The 21,311-nt window shown below is 39.2% G+C and overlaps 2 protein-coding genes across 2 annotated transcripts; one reads left to right on the forward strand and one right to left on the reverse strand.

The window, feature by feature from the left end:
* Positions 1-9,731: 9,731 nt before the first annotated feature.
* Positions 9,732-15,825, reverse strand: ppcdc (phosphopantothenoylcysteine decarboxylase). The gene is given in 6 exon segments (XM_061035445.1): positions 9,732-9,944; positions 11,431-11,599; positions 11,709-11,837; positions 12,251-12,346; positions 15,669-15,786; positions 15,788-15,825. Coding segments are annotated over 6 exon segments (663 nt in total). The 5' UTR covers positions 15,811-15,825; the 3' UTR covers positions 9,732-9,816.
* Positions 15,826-15,972: 147 nt separating this feature from the next.
* hacd3 (3-hydroxyacyl-CoA dehydratase 3) lies at positions 15,973-21,280 on the forward strand. The gene is made up of 11 exons (XM_061035444.1): positions 15,973-16,169; positions 16,803-16,845; positions 17,688-17,761; positions 17,869-18,033; positions 18,185-18,230; positions 18,368-18,478; positions 18,566-18,693; positions 18,837-18,949; positions 20,303-20,409; positions 20,493-20,624; positions 20,712-21,280. The coding sequence occupies exons 1-11, from the start codon at positions 16,092-16,094 to the stop codon at positions 20,786-20,788; spliced, it is 1,074 nt and encodes a 357-aa protein (XP_060891427.1). The 5' UTR covers positions 15,973-16,091; the 3' UTR covers positions 20,789-21,280.
* The last annotated feature ends 31 nt before the right edge of the window (positions 21,281-21,311 follow it).

Raw genomic sequence — 21,311 nt, forward strand, 5'->3', positions numbered from 1 at the left:
AGGTCAGCCTATGTCAGTCACATTGTGTTTCACCGCCTCTCCTTTCCATAACCAATTCCCATTATTATGTAACAACATTGGCTAATTAATTCACTCTTAATTTGAACCAAAGACTTGTCCTGGCATTACAGAAAGAATGAGGCAATCACGTTTTTTTTTTTTGTTTTTTTTTATGAACTTAAATTCTTCTCCTTGCTTCATTTGCCTTTTAAATGAGCCCATCTCTCGTTGCCCTTGCATCATACCTGTCCCTCTCCACCTGTGAGTTGGAAGCTAATGCATGCGTCCCATAGGACTGCCACAGTTTAGTCTAGACAAGTCAGTGGCTTCCGTCAGTCCCTGTGGCCTCGCAGGTAAAGAGACGACTGTCAGGCGGGGTTTGACTGAAGGCAGGAAATGTCTCTGTGGAGCGCGTTCACATCTCCCCCATTTCCAGTTACCATGGTGTTACAGCTTAAGGCCAACCAACACAAAGCATCAAGGGGCTAACTGTGTCCCATATGGGTACAGAAACACAAATATTCAAAAATGTATGGCAGACATTATGAATTAAACATCTCCTGTAGTGAGATATGTGATTCTTATCTTTAAAGGCCATACAGATAGTGGTGCAGCTTTTGGAGACAAAACGCTTTTGGAAGGAGGAAATGGTTCTCAGACATTCTGAAACATCCCCCCTGTTGCAGCTCACCAAGTTAGTGAATGATTACACAGTTTAAAAACACTTTTAGATTTTTCATTAAATGGATCCGTTTTCTGGTATCTTCTAATACTTTGGCAAATAGTGACTGGCAGCATCATTTTGTATAATAAATATTGGATTCATCTATTTAAATATGTACGTTTCCATAACAAACATAAAGAAGATAGTTGAACCGATTATTACCTTAAACGAATGATCTCAAATAAGAAGCTGTCGTGCCCTCGGGATGTTAACATTGTATTCTGTGTCCTGGATATAAAGCAAATAATGCAGGCTGATTGTAACACATACATAACATAGACCAGCAGCACAAATCAAAATCATTTCACTGTGAACTGTTCATTTGTCCTTCAACAAGGTTATCCACTGCAATTACTGCAAAGTGCAAACACGAGACGTCGAAAGCATCATGACAAAGGCAAAAACAAGACATTTAAAAAAAAAAACATAAACAATCACAGAGAAGATTCAATATGTTAAAGAATAAAATAAAAAAATAAAAAGAGAAATATGATATTAAGCAAAAATAATAAATTAAAATACATAACATAAATAACCTTAAGTACACATAACAAATACAAAGTATAGGATGAGGTATGGTGACACATGCAGGGAGCAGGTTTTAGTTTCTGATGAAATACTGCTAAACATTCCCAGAGGCCGAAAACAACACGAGGAGCCTGGAGACTGACTCCAGAGCTGCAATACACAAGAGACTCATATGTGCACCTGAATGTACACGCGGGTTGACAGAAGGAACAACATACTGTTATACAGATGTGATGTGTGTAAATGTCATTTCATTTCTTTGGACAATGCACTGAAAAGAAGTCCTTGTGCAATGTAAGCGTCTGACGATATGTGTGGTATGTTTGTGCAAATTTAATTTTTACTGAAGTGCAACGCAATTAACAAACCTGCCATAATACACTTGATGGTAATATGAAATTCTAAGCTTGTAATCAACTTCATCTACATAAAGTTTGCTTACAACAGCCATATTTTACCTCCTATTTTATGTCATTTGTGCATTATCTAGCTTATTATTGTTTTAAATGTAGTGGACTGAATTTTTTTTTTTTTTTGCAGAATACTTCATAAAAAGCAGAAGCTAGGTGCACAACATTAAAAAGCTAAATATCAAAGCTTCCAAAGTACCTCACAGCTTCTCTTATTTAAACCTTCTAAATTTGAACCTATAACACTTCAAGTAACTTCTTCACTTAGATGTAAACGTTTCAACACAAACCTCTGTAGTGTCCAAAACATATATATCTTAATATGTAATGTTTGTATCATGTGTTGTGAAAACCTGAGTTATGTTACTGAGTAGAAGACCCTGTGCTTTATAGATTCACCATAGGTTAATTAGTAGAGACAGTGTGTGTTGAATATTATACCACATGATGTAATCAACTGAGTTCTAAAGCAAAGTAACATGAACAGAAGGCCAGAAGTTGAAAACGGACACCACCTGCAGCCGGCAAGCGAAAAGAGTGCTGTGCAAGACACTTATCATACCGTCTGATAAGAGTCCTAGAAGTCTGAGCCAAACACTTATTAAACATCATAAATCCATGTGAAAACATGAACTGCCAGCAGAAATCTGTGCCAGACAGACACTCGTTAAAAACCTGAAGTATGGACGTGGACTGTAGCCTCATGGGGTCCCTGCTTTACCAACTGAGTAAAACCAGCACCCCTAGTTCTCAGGTCTCTTCATTTCAATTACTTCATTAAATAGAGTCTGTGATATCTGAAGGATGTCAGTCTAAAGTTGAGATGTAGACCAATTATAATAGTTTGTGTTGCATCCGTTTATTATTCAGCTTTCTAGAAGGTCATACTAACGATTAGTGGTTCATCACGAGTGAGAGTGGAGTACAGTGTAACGGCAGGGATGGTGATTGAGTTGTTATGCAGCTGGAGGAGTCTCTTGTAGATGTTTTTTATTTATTTAATAGTATTATAATAATGATTGGGATGTACAGGATGTCCTGCATATTTTGCAGATCACAAAAAGTGGTTTGCTAGAGCTGAGAGAGTGATATCATATCCTTTTAGAAACTGTACAGAAAGTTCTTAAAGTAAACATGTTTTGATGAACAGGTATTAAATAGTCTTGTGTTTCGTCTTTACAGTCTACGTTTGTCTACTTCAGTTTGCAATTGACTCTGGCCTACAGCTCAGGTTTTAGATGGTTGGTCCACAGTTGTTGTAAGAACATGTTGGTTTATTCCCAGTGAGCGAGCCTGCAGACTGCACACTCCTCTGTAGAGCTGTCAAGGCCACGCTGACACTCCCCTCTCTAGTGTGGCTGATGTAATGTTGCTGTGGCATCATTAACAAATCACACATTAGCCAATGGCAGCAAGACAAGTTGTGGCTGAGGGAAGGATGTTTTTTTGCTTTTTTTTTTTTTTTTTAGACAGCCATTCACATGACTCCATGTGCTGCAACTTCAACGGCTAAACAGTATCAATGCCCACGCTTATTTGCAAACCAAATTTCCATCTGCCTACCTTGGATAAAGTGAGAAAAGAAACGAACCAAGATAAAACAGAACTATCTGGAGAGCATAGCAAAGGGCATGTTTGTCTTCACCTTGGTGATAAATAAATGATTTCCCTCCCAAGGGAAATTTATTTCAATGCTTGAAGTTCTTTGAGCTGAAGTATAAATTCACACAAAAAGCAACAGCAGTCTGAGTCACCAAGAATTCATGGGATCAGGAAGTTATAATGTTTTTTTTCAGAGTTCTGTACAAGAATTAAAGCTGCCAAGAGTCACTGCCAAGAAACATTTAACTAGCAGCTTTATTATCACTGACATAGATCATGTTTGTCATTTTAAGCCTGTTTTACAACTTAATTATTTCTGTCTATAGATAAGGGTTAGGTATTTATTTGTACCTTTTGTTAAGACCATCGTCATGTGTAGTACTCATTGTTCAACATGGTAACACTGCAGAGGAGACATACCTCCAAGATCCTCACCTACCAAGTTCTCTTCCTCTCCATTTATCACAACTTTAAAGTCGCGTGTGTTTCCACTCACTAGAATAAACAAAGCATTTACTGGCTCAGTTTGACATTCTCTTGTCTGTCTTCTCTTGACGCAATCCAGACGAGTACCTTTCACTCTGTGAGAAGATTTTCTCAAAGATAAACACATCTGATAGGATGGGAACCTTGGGTGTCATAACCTTTGACCGGTGGCTTTTAGAGCCACATTTTAGAGCATGTCGTAAAATACATCTACGTCTCCTCAGCATACATTTGAAAACATTTAAACAACAAATATGAAGACGTTTAAAAAATGAATAAATAGTGTCTGTACAAATGAAATAATAATGTATGTCTCCTAAAATAGGACCCTAATAATAAGTTAGAGTCATTGAGTTTAGGGCATTAATTCATCAGCTGACATTTTCATGTAACGTGTCCTGCAGTAAAGCCAGTCTGTTAACATGCCTTGCGGGAAAGAATTTCCGCTGCTTTTTATCTTATAATTAACCCCCGAGGAACCATGACAGCTTCATGCAGACTCAAATAAGAAGAATATTGTTCGGGGACATTATCAAACTTGTGTATAATGACTTTTACATGCACAATTAAGTGATTACCATACCTGACATATTGTTGTTGATAAGTACATAAACACATGGTTTGTTTAGCTGTATAAAAAAAAAACAGTCTGAGAAATTCAGAGGTACCAATCTTTAAATTTGAAGAGCCACGTGGAGCAGTAGCATAAACAGGTTTGTTAAACTGTCCATAAAATCTCAGTCTTACCATAATACTGGCAATAACACACTACTTCCTTGCCAATTTCCTTTTGAGAACAAGGACAAGGATGTGCTTTATACTCTTCATTTTAGGGGGTTAAATATCTCTGCAAACAGGCAGAGTTTATTAACAACGTCCACTGATGTTTTTTTTTGTTTTATCCTACAAGCTGTCAAACTTTTTTTTTAGCTCTAATAACAGCTTGTCAATCACAGAAATTGAAGAAGTGTATATTTTTCATTCTATTTGATTACTTTGGAGACTTTCACGCGGGTCAAGCAATGCTTAGAATTAGACGAGGCCGCAGGTACAATTTACAGAAGACTGCAAATAAATGATTGTAAACACTCATGCAATCCAAGTCAAGACTGTTTACAACAGTACAATGGCTGAAAACGACTGTGTGAGTTTATCGGGGGTGTGTAGTGGCAAACATAGTGGCAAACATAGTGCCACAAATGTATGAAGAAACAAGGCAGAGTCACCTTAGAATGACCTTTTGATTTACAGCTATACATGCTTTATGACCCAATGAGCTGCCTGCACCCACACTTATTAAGGGAGTCTCCCTTGAAGCATGATACAAAAAAGGGTGTCATCTATAAATCAAGTTGCAGGAGCATGCAAACAAATCATAGAGAACAAATTGTCAAAGAAAAATCTGTTAACTGTTACTTTTTGTTAAACAATCATGAGTTATAACCAAGCCACAACCTCTGGTGAGGAAGTGCATAAAAACTACCATGCCTTGAGTGGCCACCTGAATTCGCCTGCAAAAGAATCCCCATTGGGTCTCTAATTAATATTTTCCCACAGAAATAAACAGGTTTACAGCCTGGTTCACACATTAAAATTAGCATGGGGGGAGGGGGGTTATAGCTCATCCATTTAGGTTATAAGAATTATCCATACATTTGCAAGATTATGGCTGGGACTAAGTTGAGTGAGCGAGTGGTGAGGGCATTGTAGCTGCTTCCTGTGAGGATTAAGGCAAGCCTTGACTCTTATTATTTGCCTGTTGCCAAGATTGATGTAGAGTTAGATGGAGAAAGCATTTCTAATAAGGTTGATCGATTGTTAGGATTCATAACAGCTCTACAGAAAGCAATCAATCAATTCAATCAATCAATCAATTTTTATTTGTATAGCTTCAACTCATAACAAGTGTTATCTCGAGACACTTTAAAAAAAGCAGGTAAAATACCTTACTCTTTGTCTGTTAACATTACAAAAGAGCAGGTAAAAAGACCTTACTTATTGCTATGTTACAAAGATCCGGCCTATCCATCATGAGCACTTTAGCAAAGCAGCAAAAGTTACAGTGGTAAGAAAAAACTGCCTTATTAAAAGGCAGAAATCTTCGGCCGGATCCCCGGCTCATGAAAGGGATAGGGGGAGAGATGGGATAAGATGCAGAAAGAGGGATAGAGAGCAAGGGGGTGGGGGGAGGCAAACCGTCAGCATCAGCAATCCGGTGGGGAGGGGTTTGTTCTGGCAGGCCGCCAACCCACGATCTTGAGGAGCCTAAGAGAGCTCAAGAGCTCCCAGGAAAGTAGGCGGTTAGTGACTGAGATTTATAGATAGATACATGCAGTAATATGATGTACTGTATATGCACAGAGAGAGAGAGAGAGAGAGAGAGAGAGAGAGAGAGAGAGAGGAGCTCAGGGTGCCAGTTCCCCCGGTAGTCTAAGCCTATAGCAGCATAACTAAGAGCTGGTCTACACCAGCACCAGCCCTAACTATAAGATTTATCAAAAAGGAAAGTTTTAAGTCTATTCTTAAAAATACAGACTGTGTCTGCCTCCCGGACCCCGGCTGGAAGGGGGTTCCAGAGGAGAGGAGCCTGATAACTGAAGGCTTTACCCCCCATAGTACACTTAGAGACTGTAGGTACCACTAGCAGGCCTGCATTCTGGGACCGTAATGTTCTCGAGGGACAGTACAGCACTAGTAGCTCCTTAAGATAAGATGGTGCCTGGCCATTTAGAGCTTTGTAAGTGAGAAGAAGGATCTTGAATTCTATTCTAGACTGTATAGGGAGCCAGTGCAGAGAAGCCAAGACAGGAGTAATGTGGTCCCTCTTCCTAGTACTGGTCAGTACACGAGCTGCAGCGTTCTGGACTAGTTGAAGAGTCTTTAGAGACTTGCCAAAGCACCCAGACAAAAGAGAGTTACAATAGTCCAATCTGGAGGTAACAAATGCATGAACTAGTTTTTCTGCATCATTTTGCGACAGGATATTCCTGATATTGGAAATATTACGAAGGTGAAAATAGGCTGTTCTTGAAATTTGCCTGATGTGAGAGCTAAAAGACATATCTTGATCAAATAGAACTCCTAGATTCCTAACAGTGGTGCTAGATGCCAGGCTGATGTCACTAAGGACAGTCAAATCACTAGAAAAAGTCTCTCTGAGGTTTCTTTGGGCCTAGCACAATAACTTCAGTCTTGTCTGAGTTAAGTAGAAAAAACTTCCTGGTCATCCAGGTCCTAACGTCCTTAAGGCACGTTTCTAGCTTACATAACTGACTGGTGCCATCGGGCTTCATTGATACATAAAGCTGAGTATCATCTGCATAACAATAAAACTGTATGGAGTGTTTCCTCATAATATTTCCCAGAGGAAGCATATATAATGTAAAAAGAATTGGTCCAAGCACTGAACCTTGTGGGACTCCATGGCAAACTTTAGTGTGCATAGAGGACTCATCATTAACATGTACAAACTGAGATCGGTCCGACAAGTAGGATTCAAACTAACTCAAAGCAGTCCCTGTAATTCCAAGCAAATGTTCCAGTCTGTACAACAGGATCTGATGGTCAATGGTGTCAAAAGCAGCACTAAGATCCAACAAGACAAGCACAGAGAGAAGTCCCCTGTCTGAAGCTAGCAGTAGGTCGTTTGTAACTTTAACTAATGCAGTCTCAGTGTTATGGTGAACTCTAAATCCTGACTGGAACTCCTCAAATAAACTGTTGTCATGGAGAAAGTCACACAGCTGATCAGCCACCACCCTCTCCAGGATCTTCGAGATAAAAGGAAGGTTGGATATAGGCCTATAGTTGGCTAGAGTTCCTGAATCTAGAGTAGGCTTTTTAAGTAGAGGTTTGATTACTGCTACTTTAAATGCCTGTGGTACGTAGCCTGTCAGTATAGACAAATTGATCATATCTAATATAGAGTTGCTAACTAAGGGAAAGACTTCCTTAAACAGCTTGGTTGGGATTGGGTCCAAAAGACAGGTTGACAGTTTCGATGCAGAAAAAATGGAATATAGCTCTGAAAGGTCGATTGGAGAAAAACAGTCGAGACTAATATCTGGTCCTGGAACTGTCTCTGCCGTATCAGACGTATCTGCACCAGGTAAGGGCAGGAGGTTACCAATTTTGTCTCTAGAACTTTGTTGTTGAAAAAGCTCAGGAAGTCATTACTGCTGAGGGCTAAAGGAACACAAGGCTCAATGGAGCCATGACTCTCTGTGAGCCTGGCTACAGTGCTGAAAAGGTATCTAGGATTGCCTTTGTTTTCCTCGATTAGAGAGGAGTAGTAGGCAGCTCGGGCGTGACGTAGAGCCTTCATATATCTTCTATGGCTATCCTGCCAGAATAAACGAGATTCTGCCGTTTTGGTCGAGCGCCATATTCTTTCAAAATTCCGCGACGATTGTTTCAGAGTACGGGTTTCTGAGTTGAACCATGGAGCCACTCTCCGCCGCTTGACAACCCTCCGTTCCAGGGGAGCAATCGAATCAAGAGTAACTCTCAGCGAATCCACTGCACTATCAACAAACTGATCTAGCTGAGAGGGACTAAAGCTATCATAAGAGTTTCCAACTGGGTTGAAACACGGTACTGAATCAAAAGCAGCTGAAATAGCTTCCTTAAATCTAGCCACAGCACTATCAGATAAACTTCTAGAGACCACACCTCTTCCAAGCGGAGATAATTCTGGCAGGACAAAGTCGAATGTAATAAGGAAATGGTCTGATAGAAGAGGATTTTCTAGGAAAACTGTAAGGTTATGGATTTCAATGCCATAAGCTAAAACAAGATCCAGGGTGTGGTTGAAACGATGAGTAGGTTCGTTTACACCCTGGGTGAAACCAATAGAGTCTAATAGTGACATGAAAGCTATGCTAAGGCTATCATTTTCAACATCCACATGGATATTGAAGTCACCTACAACAATTATTCTATCACTGCTAAGGACTAAATCTGATAAAAATTCTGCAAATTCAGATAGAAACTCAGAATATGGGCCAGGAGGGCGGTAAACTACAACAACTAGAACTGGCTGAAAGGTTCTTGAGACTGGATGTGGAAGACCAAGGCTTTCAAAAGAAGAAAAATTCAGCTTTGGTCGAGGGTTAACTAAAAGACTGGAATTAAAAATAGCTGCTACTCCACCACCTCGTCCAGTGTCTCGAGGTATATGAGTACTAAAATGACTGGGAGGAGTGGATTCATTCAAACTAACATAGTCATCTCGACACAGCCAGGTTTCAGTCAAAAAAAGTAGATCAAAATGCTGATCTGATATCAGATCATTCACTAAAAGAGATTTGGATGCTAAGGACCTAATGTTCAAAAGTCCGCAGTGAATTTTCTGATTTTGTAGCAAAATCGTATTCGTAGTTTTGATTCTAATGAGATTTTCACGATTTACGCTGTTTGGATGACTTATAAAAACGGGTCTGTGGCCGGGGGACAGACACAGTACCTATAGTATAACTACAGTTCGATTCAGAATTACAGCTATAGTGACTGGGAGACAGATCTAAGGGAGGCGCAGAGAAGTGTGTAAGACTGCAGCTCTGCCTCCTGGTCTGAACTCTGTGTTGTTGTTGTTGTTGTTGTTGATGTTTCTAGATAATAGAGCTGCACCGTCCAAAGTGGGATGGATGCCGTCTCTAGCTAGCAGACCAGGTTTTCCCCAAAAAGACTGCCAGTTATCTATGAAGCCCACATCGTGTGCTGGACACCACCTCGACAGCCAGCGGTTGAGTGATGACATGCGGCTATACATGTCATCACTGGTCTGATTTGGGAGGGGACCAGAGAACACTACGGAGTCCGACAATGGGTGAGGTGAGACTTCATCTTTTCTACAGTCTATTGTAATAACCCATATCTTGTATGAATGATAACACATGATGAGCAGTCTTTGCCTGAGACAATCCTCTGAGACTGGGTATAAGACGTATGTGTGCAGAGTCAAGAATAAAAACCCACAGAGACACTGTTTCATTAACAGTTTATCATAACAGAAATGACATATAGGTGACAAATAGGTGTATAGGGCTTTGAACGTTTCAATACAGTCTATTTGTCTTTGGAGCCAGGTGACTCTACAATAGAATGTGAAGTGTCCTGAGGTGACTCATCTGGTTTCGGAAGATGCTGTTTGACAACACTTACAATAGTTGACACCTCTGCCATAGCCCCTTTACCTGCAGCAAAGCACAGACATACAGTTACAAAAACACCTTATGTATGGCATAATCTATCGAATTCAATCAATTGGAAACATTCATATAAAAAATATTTTTACAGTTCTTACAAACAGCTTGATGAACATGGTCTTTTATTCACTCACGGGGTATGCATATCTAAATCTGCGTCCAAACCTTTAATCGTGTTGTTCAGCTAACTGGCTTGTACTTATCCTATTATGCTGTCACGGCAAAGTCAGCACCTCAAGCCACCATTGATTCCAAGTAAAACATTTCAAGAATACATCTATTAGCCCTGACTGGAAGTCACTGCTAAAGACTCAATATTTCTAGTCTTATGTAGCTGATCCATGGTTTGTTTAACCCCAAAAAAAGAACCTTCATTTATAAAGTTTTACTACTTTTGTTGGTGGATCAAAAATAGATTTAAAAAAAAAAAAAGTTTGTGCTTGAATCTATGAACGATGTTCTTGAAAAAATAATGTACTCTAAAGTTTGACATTAGTTTGTGCAGGTACAAAAAGTGTAGAGTGGCATACCAAGATCTTAAAAAATCAGTTGACTTGTGAAATTATTACGGTATTGATAATGGTCTTACAGTGGAGAAAATACTCTAACCGGAATGCTTTTTTAAAAACTTCAAATAAAGTCCCAAGAATTGTGACAGACGTTCACAAGGTCAATGAAGTAAACAGAAAGTGTGTAACCTGCATGCTTGAAGAACCGTGTGTACAGAAGTGTATTCTCCCCTGGGCATTATTCAGGACAGCAATTTAGCTTTTGCATAAACCTCATTACATCATTTTGAAAACCTAAAAATACTCTGAGTCCATGACTGAAACCATCATGTGAAGGGAAGTGTTGTTAGGACAAAACTTTTTTCAATGAACCCTGGCTCAACTCGTTAATATTATTTTTTCAACCGATTGAAAAATGACAGTACTTGCTGACTCTTTATGGAATTAGGATAACGGTTGAAGATCATTCATAGGGATTGTAAACCCCTGTGAATATTCAGTATTTACTGTACTTTATAGAAACATGCTGTCAAAAGATGTTTCATTTTATCATCATGTTGGGAAGATGAAGCATTTTTGTCATTCATGTTACAGTGTGTTAAGATAATGGGGGGGGGGGCTTTAAGCAGGCAAAATTGCAGAAAAAACCTTTCTAAAGCAAACAGAGTTGAATATTTTCAGGTATCTCCTACATATACAGGTTTACTAGGTTTGTCCTTTGCATGGTTCCAACTTCTAGCAACTGAATAACATTTTAGATTTGGCATAAATATGGATTTAAATACTATTATGCAGCAAGAATCTACAGAATGACAGTTCTTTAACTGCTCACGTATTGTCACATTTAATGTTTCCTTTTATTGTTATTGTGTTTGTCAAACTGACAGGGTCATATAAATACTGGTAGATGCTTATCTTTTCTTGCTTTTTTTGTTGTTGTTTTTTTTACTGGTACTGAAACCCACCTTCATCTCCACACACTAGCTTCTTGGAAATGCAGGGGATTTCCACATATCCAAACTCTGTCAGCCTGGATACCTGCTGGGCAGTAACAGGATGCTGCCACATGGCTGTGTTCATGGCAGGGCAGAAGATGAGAGGGCAACTGGTATCCCATGCTCTGACCACACATGTCTGCCAATGAAAAGAATAATCAACAAGGAAATCATTTTAGATAAATCACTGATAAAAAAAATATCCACAACACTTTCCAGGTAATTGATTACTAATTTAAAATCCTCACCAGTAGATTGTCACATATGCCATTAGAAATCTTTCCAAGAGTGTTTGCATCAAGAGGGGCGATGAGGAATAGATCTGCCCAGCGCCGTAGCTCAATGTGCAGCACAGGGTCAGATCTCTGAGTCCACAGCTAGAACAAAGAAATGAGGCACACATCCAAAGATTGCTCACTTCCTTTCTGGAATGCAGACACTTCACACAAGAGTTTCTCAGTCTTTTCTGGCACTTGAACATGTTTTTATGCTTCAAAATACTTGTGACCTCAGCAACTGGAACATTTGATTACTTGATAACTAGTGCCACACATTTTTCATTCAGTGTATTTTGATTACAGCAGTCTTTATTTGTTTTATTTCTAGGGCACAAAAGGAGTGGCAGAAACACAGCACACAATGAAAAACACTGCAAATGTATTGTTATTTTATACATAAAAAAGAAAATATAATTAATTCATACATCAGTGTTAGGATTATTTTACCACCCAATAATGTGTGACTGCAAATAATGGCTGTAATAGTATATTTGATTCATTTGTTCCATTACCTCCCACTCGTCCTTGTCACTGTAGGTTTTAACTGAAACCTCTTCAGGATTGTAGAAGTGTTGGGCATGCTCTGTGGTGACCACTTTAACATCCACCTAAACCATAAAACAAAAAAGTCAAACTAACATTGTTTTAGATATGCTGCAGTAATGAAAAGGTTAAGAAAGAAGAAGATAATGCCTCAAAGGGTAAGCAACTGATCTTCATTTTTTTTTTTTAAACAATTTATTTGTCCGAAACTTTCCCAAAATTCACAGAAAGGGGAGCTCACAATGGCATATCACTGGGCATGGAGTATTGACTTCATCGGGACCATATGACCTTTAACAAAGAGTCACATTTGAAACACGCCCACGTCACCGTATAATCACAATAATAACTTTATTTATATAGCACCTTTTAAAAACACAGGTTTACAAAGTGCTTTGACAAACAGCAGAAACAAAGCAAGCTAAGCCAAACACAGAGGAACATAAACAACAGCAAGTTTGATTTGTTCTTGTTTGTCAAAGCACTTCGTTTTTAAAAGGTGCTATATAAATAAAGTTATTATTATAATAAATTGGCCATAAAATGTGTTTACGATCTTCATCTAAGTCACAACAATAGACAAACACAGTCTCCTTAAACTAATACCACACAAACAATTATACTATGTTTTCATGTTTTTATTGAACACAACATGTAAACAGTCACAGTGCAGGGTGGAAAAAGTATGTGAACCCTTGGATTTAATAACTGGTTGAACGGTCAGGAGGAATTTTGGACCATTCCTCTTTACAAAACTTTTTCAGTTCAGCAATATTCTCGGGATGTCTGGTGTGAATCGCTCTCTTGAGGTCATGCCACAGCATCTCCATCGGGTTGAGGTCAGGACTCTGACTGGGCCACTCCAGAAGGCGTATTTTCTTCTGTTTAAGCCATTCTGTTGTTGATTTACTTCTGTGCTTTGGGTCGTTGTCCTGGTGCAGCGCCCATCTTCTGTTGAGCTTCAGTTGGTGGACAGATGGCCTTAAGGTTTTCCTGCAAAATGTCTTGATAAACTTGGGAATTCATTTTTCCGTCGATGATAGCAATCTGTCCAGGCCCTGATGCAGCAAAGCAGCCCCAAACCATGTTGCCCCCTGGTGGACACCTCCATCAGTTGGGATGAGGTTTTGATGTTGGTGTGCTGTGCCTTTTCGTTCTCCACACGTAGTGTTGTGTGTTCCTTCCAAAGAACTCACCTTTGGTTTCATCTGTCCACAGGATGTTTTGCCAGCAGTGCTGTGGAACATCCAGCTCCTCTTCTGCAAACATCAAGCGTGCAGCAATGTTATTTTTAGACAGCAGTGGCTTTCTCCGTGGTGTCCTCACCATGAACTCCATTCTTGTTTAATGTTTTACGTATCATAGATTTGTCAACAGAGATGTTAGCATGTGCCAGAGATTTGTGTAAGTCTTTAGTTGACACTCTAGGATTCTTCTTCACCTCATTGAGCATTCTGCGCAGTGCTCTTGCAGTCATCTTTACAGGACGGCCACTTCTAGGGAGAGTAGCAACAGTGCTGAACTTTCTCCATTTATAGACAACTTGTCTTACCGTGGACTGATGAACATCGAGGCTTTTAGAGATTCTCTTGTAACCCTTTCCAGCTTCATGCAAGTCAACAATTCTTAATCGTAGGTCTTCTGAGAGCTCTTTTGTGCGAGGCATGGTTCACATCAGGCAATGCTTCTTGAGAGTAGCGAACTCAAAACTGGAGTGTGTTTTTTATAGAGCAGGGCAGCTTTAACCAACACCTCCAATCTCGTCTCATTGATTGGACTTCAGGTTGGCTGACCAATTAGCTCTGTGAGAAGTCATTAGCCTAGGGGTTCTCATACTTTTTCCACCCTGCACTGTGAATGTTTACATGTTGTGTTCAATAAAAACATGAAAACATATAATTGTTTGTGTGGTATTAGTTTAAGCAGACTGTGTTTGTCTATTGTTGAGACTTAGATGAAGATCAGAACACATTTTATGATCAATTTAATCAGAAAACTAAGAAATTCCAAAGGGTTCACATACTTTTTCCTGCAACTGTATATAACCCGACCATCACAAGAACCATTATAAGAACCCAGGAAAAACAAGAACCCAACAACACGAGCTGAGACCAAGAGGAACCAAAGATTTAAAAAGATGTAAGAAACTAAAAGAGCTAAAAGCAAATGCAAAGATAACAGCAATAAGAAGGTAAGAGCAGTAAAAGAAATAGAAACAAGTGATTAAAGGATAAAAAAAACCCTATAATATTAATAAAAATAAAAAGTAAATATAAATATAAAACATAAATAGACAAAGTAAGTAAGAAATTACCAAGTTAAAACATAAGAGGAGTTAAGATATGAGCATAAATAAAAGGACAGTAAGATAAAAATAGTAAAACCAGTAAGAAAAGATATTAAGAAGACGACGTCACATAAAAGCAAGTCTGTAAAAGTATGTTTTAAGAAGGGATTTAAAAGAATTGAGGGAATCTGGAGACCCCCCCACCTGAGGATCTAAGACTGCGGGCTGGCTCATATGGTGTCAGTACTCTGTTATGTAATCATAAGACCCTTTGCAAATGTTTGACATTGTAACAGAACCAAGCTCCTATACCAATTACTTTCAACAGAATTTAAGATTTAAGATTTACTTTTATTGATCCCCGCAAGGGGAAATTTCAGTTTTTACACTCTGTAGGTCATGAACACACACATAGGCTGAAATATACACACATGCAGAAACAGGATTCTATGGACATGCACTAATGGAGAGATGTCAGAGTGACGGAGCGGCCCACAGCGGGCGCTCCTGAGCTGATGGTGGGGAGGGGGTTCTGTGCTCAGGAAGCGATCTGGCACATCTCCAGCTACCAGACCAACTTCCATATTTGGTCCACACCAGGACTTGAACCGGCGACCCCTCCGGTTCCCAACCCAAGTCCCTACAGACTGAGCTAACCCTAATAAAGTCATTACACCGTTTTGTTCACTTAATAATCATTTAATAATTTCCTTTAACTTCTCTTTTAGCAGCAACGTGCTGCTTCCCACAGACCAGGGATGAGCAACTTCATTCACAGCAAGGGCCACATTCATTTAATTCTCACTGCCAGGGGGCCAAATTGTAGCATACAAAAAATGATTACAGTCAATTATGTCTCAAATTTAACTCAACATATAGCAGTGATCAAATATTATTATGGACATATTTCTGGTTTTCATGATTTCATGGCAGATTTCATCATGTTTTCTTCATGTTTCCAATTAATTGATATGTCAAAATTGACCTGAGGGCCACGTTGAGGGTTGATGGGGGCCGCCCACCCCTGCCATAGACAATGTATGCAACAACAACAACAACAACAACAACAACAACAACAACAACAACGTGAAGTATCTCACCCCAGGAAGTTGAAGGAGGTGGGAAACCAATAGAGGCAGTTTCAAAGCTGCAACGCTTCCCGTCACGCCCACAAGTACACAAAATGTCCCGGCGGACTTCGACAAATCAGTTTTTAGACAAGACATGATCCTCTGTCTGCATATTGGCACATCACCAATACAGGATCGAAGAGCAGTCGTGTCGCGCTGCTGTAATAAACGACTTCAACTCAGTGTACAATCACTTCCGTAAACAGTAATTACCAGCCAATCAGCGGAGAGCACGATTGAGACGGCTCTTGCGTGAGCACGTCGCTACGCTGACAGAATATTCTGGGTAATGCTGACGCCTGAAAGGGGCTGCTAGCATGAAGCAAAGGGGCTTCATTCATTGTCTCCTCAGTGTGGTTCTTTTTTAAAACAAAGATCTGTAAAAACGGTGAGATGCCACTAACACCGCTCGTTTACTGGGCTCAACGCCATGAAGACATTTACCTGCGAGTGGAGCTGACGGACGCTCAGGTGAGCTAACACAAGTATTACTGGGCAAACACCACCTGTTGAGAAGTACTGAGCAAAGCCGTGTGCCTTTTTATTTGTATTAAATCATGCAAATAACGCTGGTAGCGCTTTGCATACTGAATGATTAACAGAGATCTCTATGTGGTTTGACGACGAGTTCGTGACCTCATCATTATTACCACCCCTGTTAGAATACAGGCAGGTGCAGGAAAGGTGTTTCCATAACCCAGAACGTCACTTTTCCCCAAAGTTAAAGTCACAAAACGGGCCCTTCTTTGCAGCACACTTTTAAACAGCATTACAGCCACATAGTTTTGCTTTATATTATAGTGTTTATTCTGTTAATAAGACAGTGAGCTGTAAGTTGAACACGAGGTGATCTGAGAGGAGATAATGTGAAACACTTCCTGCAGTTTATTCCAATACAGATAGGACTCTAGCTGCTAATTCACTCCTGAAGCTGTCGGTTACTTTTGTTATCCTTGGCTTAATTGATTTTTATTTTAATTTAACTTCATTTTTTTTTTTAATAGTGTCTAGTTCACAGTTTTGCATAAGTATTAATATCTCACCCTAAAGAGGAAGGAAGTAAGCTCATCATCTGTCTTTTCCTGTCTTTCTTTTTTTTTGCAGAATATTGACGTGCATGTAAATGAAAAAGTGCTTCACTTTACAGGTGAGGAACATTTCTTTTATTTATGCTTTATTTTAGCAGGGAGGACCCACTCAGACCGAGGTCTCTTCCTGCAGCAATACAAAAATAGAAACAGCACAAATATAAACATATTAACAGTTAACAATAATAGCATTTACCCATAGCTTTTCTTTTTATATCTATTTATATCTGCACCTTATTTTTCTATGTAAATACGTGCTGCTGTTTTTTATCGTGCACTAGCGAGCCAAATGCAACGAAATTTCGTTCTTATCTGCACCGTAAAGTACAAGTTTGAATGACAGTAAAGAAAGTCTAAGTCTAAGTCTAATCTAGACACTGAAACACATATTCACACATGTTAACCATGTCCATTTAAAAATGAATTCACATTGTGAAACAGTTGCAGTTTCCTTCCTGGGGTAGTTTGGACACGAGGTCTTTTAAAAACGCTGAATGAAACAAGAGAGGTCAACTTCGCTATCCTCTGAAGGTCATTCCACATACTGGATGCAGCAACACTAAAGGCAGTCTTTCCCCATTCAGTTCTAAACCTCGGTGTGTTCAAAGTGATCCAGTTTTGAGACCTTGTCGAATGGCTCGATATGTTTATGGACAGGAGAGTAGTAAAGGTAAGAAGGGAGTTTACCTATGAGCGCTTTGTAAATAAACAAAATACGGTGCTGATTTCTTCGTTGACCCAACGAGGACCAGCCTACAGAACGATAGAGGTCACAATGATGAGTTTGAAATCTGTCGCCTGTGATAAAGCGAAGAGCACTGTGGCATCTAAAGGCTTCAATTTGACCATGAATATTATTATTATTATTTAAAGTTGATGATTTGTGATATTTCTTGTGTAGCTCAGGGTCACGGTGCAAAAGGACAAAATGAATACGAATTCAGCTTGGAGTTTCATTCACCAGTAAAGCCAGAGGTATATCTGTTTTTTAAATAACTCTTTAATGATTATATACGATGCTTGTTTCTTACTTATGCCATTTCGTCTTGCTGACTGCGTTCACTTATTGAACCTGTATTCAGGTGAGCTACAAGTCCACTCAGCGGCAGGTGAATATTACTGTGCGTAAAGAGCAGCGGGGCTGGTGGGAGAGACTGACGGCACAGGAGCGCAAACCAGTCTTCCTGTCACCTGACTTTGATCGCTGGTTGGACGAATCAGACGCTGAGATGGAGATCAGGGAAAAGGTGTGATGTTCAAACCTGTGCATTCAAAAGTTGTTAAATACTAAATAATGTCAATACTGTTGAATGTGCCAGAAGTAAAGTTTTACACTTTATATTAAAGACAAAAAACTGAACACAAAATGAATAAATATTTTACTTTCCTTTTGAAAAGGAGGAGAAAAGGAACAGGCTGAAGGCATCAAGGCATAAAGAAGAGGGTGAGTACAAATCCACCAAAAAGCAAGCATGCTCTTTCAAAGTCAAACTGTTTATTTTTTGTTGTAAGACATCGTTTGGAGGCTACTTTTTGTCATTAGTTGCCTCAATCTTTTTTTTTTCCTCTGAAATGTTTCAGGGTTTGTCAGCCTATCGACTGGATTTTTGTTCATGTACAACCTGGTCCAGTTCCTTGGTTTTTCATGGATCTTTGTCAACATGACTGTTCGGCTCTTTATCTTCGGCGCAGGTAAGGACGCTGCTGAGGCTTAAGTTTTCTCTTCATTGATCCGTTTCTTCAAAAATCCTTTCCTTTGAAACTCTACTTTCATTTCAGATTCTCTCTATGACACATTTCACACCATATCGGATGTAATGTTCTTCTGCCAGATCCTGGCAGCAGTAGAAGTCTTAAATGCTGCTTTTGGTGTGGTGCGGACAGCTGTCATTCCAACTCTCATACAGGTATTTGCCAGGGTTTAGATTTGTACCGACACCTGCACAGCAGCACAATTAAAATATGCATGTAACAGATGTAAGCAAATATAACACAAGTGCTATAACTAATGTATTATTGAGTGCTTTTGTGTGTTTTGTTTCTCTACAAGGTGGTTGGCAGAAACTTCATCCTGTTCATCATTTTTGGTAGTTTGGAGGAAATGCATAACAAGCCCGTGGTGTTCTTTGTTTTCTATCTGTGGAGCGCCATAGAGATTTTTAGGTAAGTTTGGTGTGCCTCGTCAGTGCTCATGGTGAACAGCTATATGAATGAACTCTAGAAAGATTGATTATCCATTCAAATTATCAGCATAATCCTATTAGGGCCTGATCAATATGCGATTTTTGGGGCTGATATCAATATTGATATGAGGAAGAGAAAAAAAATCTGAGATATCGGCAGATATCTTCCTTAGATCTATCTTCGATCTGTAGAGATAGATAGATATACCATTTTTTTGTATTGATCCCCCAAATGCAGTTTTTAAACACTTGTAGAAAAATTATATAATGAAGACAAGATGGTCACTCAACTGGAAGGAACCGTGTGTGTATGTGCCTCACCCCTTGAAACTCTGGAGAGAGATCATGCTTGTGGTAATCCATATAGTACCCTCTTCTGGTGACAGCTCGAAAGAGAGCTGCTAGTTTAATACAACGATACTCAAAATGAAATGCGGTTTGACTGGTGAATAAATCTAGTAAAATCAGCGTACATCTGCGTTAAAAGGAGCTGATACCTACAGTCGATTGATACGTATCAGCTATCTGCCGATATTATCGGCTGGACGATTAATCTGTCGGGCTCTTAATCCTATGAATAAAAGCCAGTATTCTAAAAATCACATCAAAAGTTATCCAAATGGACAATTTTATTGTCCAAGGTTTACAAATTAAAACATTTTTAACATATTTGTTGACCTTTTTGTTTTAACCAATTAATTGAATTCAAAAAGTGAAGCAACAACTTTAAAAAATAGAGAAAAAAACAAGTCAGTAAATCAAACTAAAGGCATACAATCTGAAACTGTCAAACGTTTTTCTGTCAAGTTATGAGAAGTTTAGAACCAAAGTTCCCAAATTTGAGAATTTTTTCCTTTTTTTGGTTCGTCAGTAGAGTTAATCTAGTTTTGTTTATTTGATCGAACTATACATTTGATCCATTTAGTACGCAGTGATCGCCAAATAACATTTCTTTATATTGTACAGATCAGGCCAACAAAACATTAGCACATTAACAATCTACAAAAGGGTGTTTGCCGCATGGCATCTGCTGCATTAATTGTTTGCATGAAAAAGCACACTGTCAGTGAAGAGCATTGTTTGAATGAGCTCAGTCTGTCAGCATCACTTTCAGTCACTTCTAGTAGTAGTAACTAACTCAACCTGACACAAGTCACAGGTGAACGTTTTCCAGGCAGCTGGTGCTGCACTCGATGTTACTAGAATCAGCATAGCGTCTGTTGTTTATGCTACATGGTTATGAAGATGGACTCTTGTTCATCCTGCCTTGTGTCAACTGATTAGTAGGAACTTTCTTTTGTTTTCTACTCTATACATTATGCTACAATTTCAGGTATCCGTTTTACATGCTGGGCTGTTTCAATACTGAGTGGAAAACTCTGACATGGTTGCGATACACAGTCTGGATTCCACTGTACCCATTAGGTGTTTTAGCTGAAGGTAAAGCGGTTCACTTATCAACTTAATTTTTCTCCTTCTCTTAACATATGCCTAAGTTGATCAAATCTCTCCATCCCATGTAGCTGTTGCTGTGATACAATCCATCTCTTTCTTTGATGAGACCAAACTCTTCAGCATTCCTCTGCCAAAAGCTTTCGGTGCCTCTGTGAGCTTCTCGTACTTCCTGCATATTTATCTCCTCCTCATGTTTCTGGGTAAGTCCCTAGATGGAAAGTTATTTTTTTTAACACATCTGATATCAACCTTTACTAATAACCACCCTCCTCCCTCTCTGCCTTCAGGGCTTGTAATCAACTTCCGTCATCTTCACAAGCAAAGGAAGAAGCGTTTCCGTATGAAGAAGAGGAAATCAAATTGAGGTCCAGCTCCGATGACACTTCTCTGACACCTCTGCTGCCTGCTTAATTCTGGAGAAGTCTTTCAAACGATTCTCATATGTCGTGTTCCAGTTAAATCATTTACAGCCGCATGTTTGCTTCGACTATAATAATGAAGTTTATGGACGAAAACCCCATGTATGATGCAATATTACATGTCATTGATAGACTGGTAATTGAGATCTCTTTATCTCTGTTTCCTAAGTAAGGTTCTGTAGAAAGCCATAAAACTCCATATCCTATTTGACACTTTTTCCCGTTAGTGGAGTTAGTATTCTCTGCTGTATGGATTGAAGCATGCAAACTGCAGTTGTCATTTAAAAGCCAGTACTCCGTATAAAATAAGAACGCAACAACAGTTTGAACACCTACTGTATTTGTTATCATCCCAGATTTCTAAATGTTCCACAAACCTCAGGGGAAATGATCCAGGTGAATGCTAACTAACAGAGCATTATGTGTAACACATGCTTGTATTCCTTTCTTTTTTGTAATTTTGATATT

Source organism: Labrus mixtus, chromosome 4, assembly GCF_963584025.1.
Source record: "Labrus mixtus chromosome 4, fLabMix1.1, whole genome shotgun sequence".
Taxonomy (NCBI): domain Eukaryota; kingdom Metazoa; phylum Chordata; class Actinopteri; order Labriformes; family Labridae; genus Labrus; species Labrus mixtus.

Excerpts from the sequence above, each read along its gene's own strand:
- hacd3 (XM_061035444.1), top strand. The coding sequence starts at position 16,092 with ATGCCACTAACACCGCTCGTTTACTGGGCTCAACGCCATGAAGACATT. Across the intron at positions 16,846-17,687 it reads AAAAGTGCTTCACTTTACAG|CTCAGGGTCACGGTGCAAAA; the intron begins GTGAGGAACATT and ends TTTCTTGTGTAG. Across the intron at positions 18,479-18,565 it reads GCTCTTTATCTTCGGCGCAG|ATTCTCTCTATGACACATTT; the intron begins GTAAGGACGCTG and ends CTTTCATTTCAG.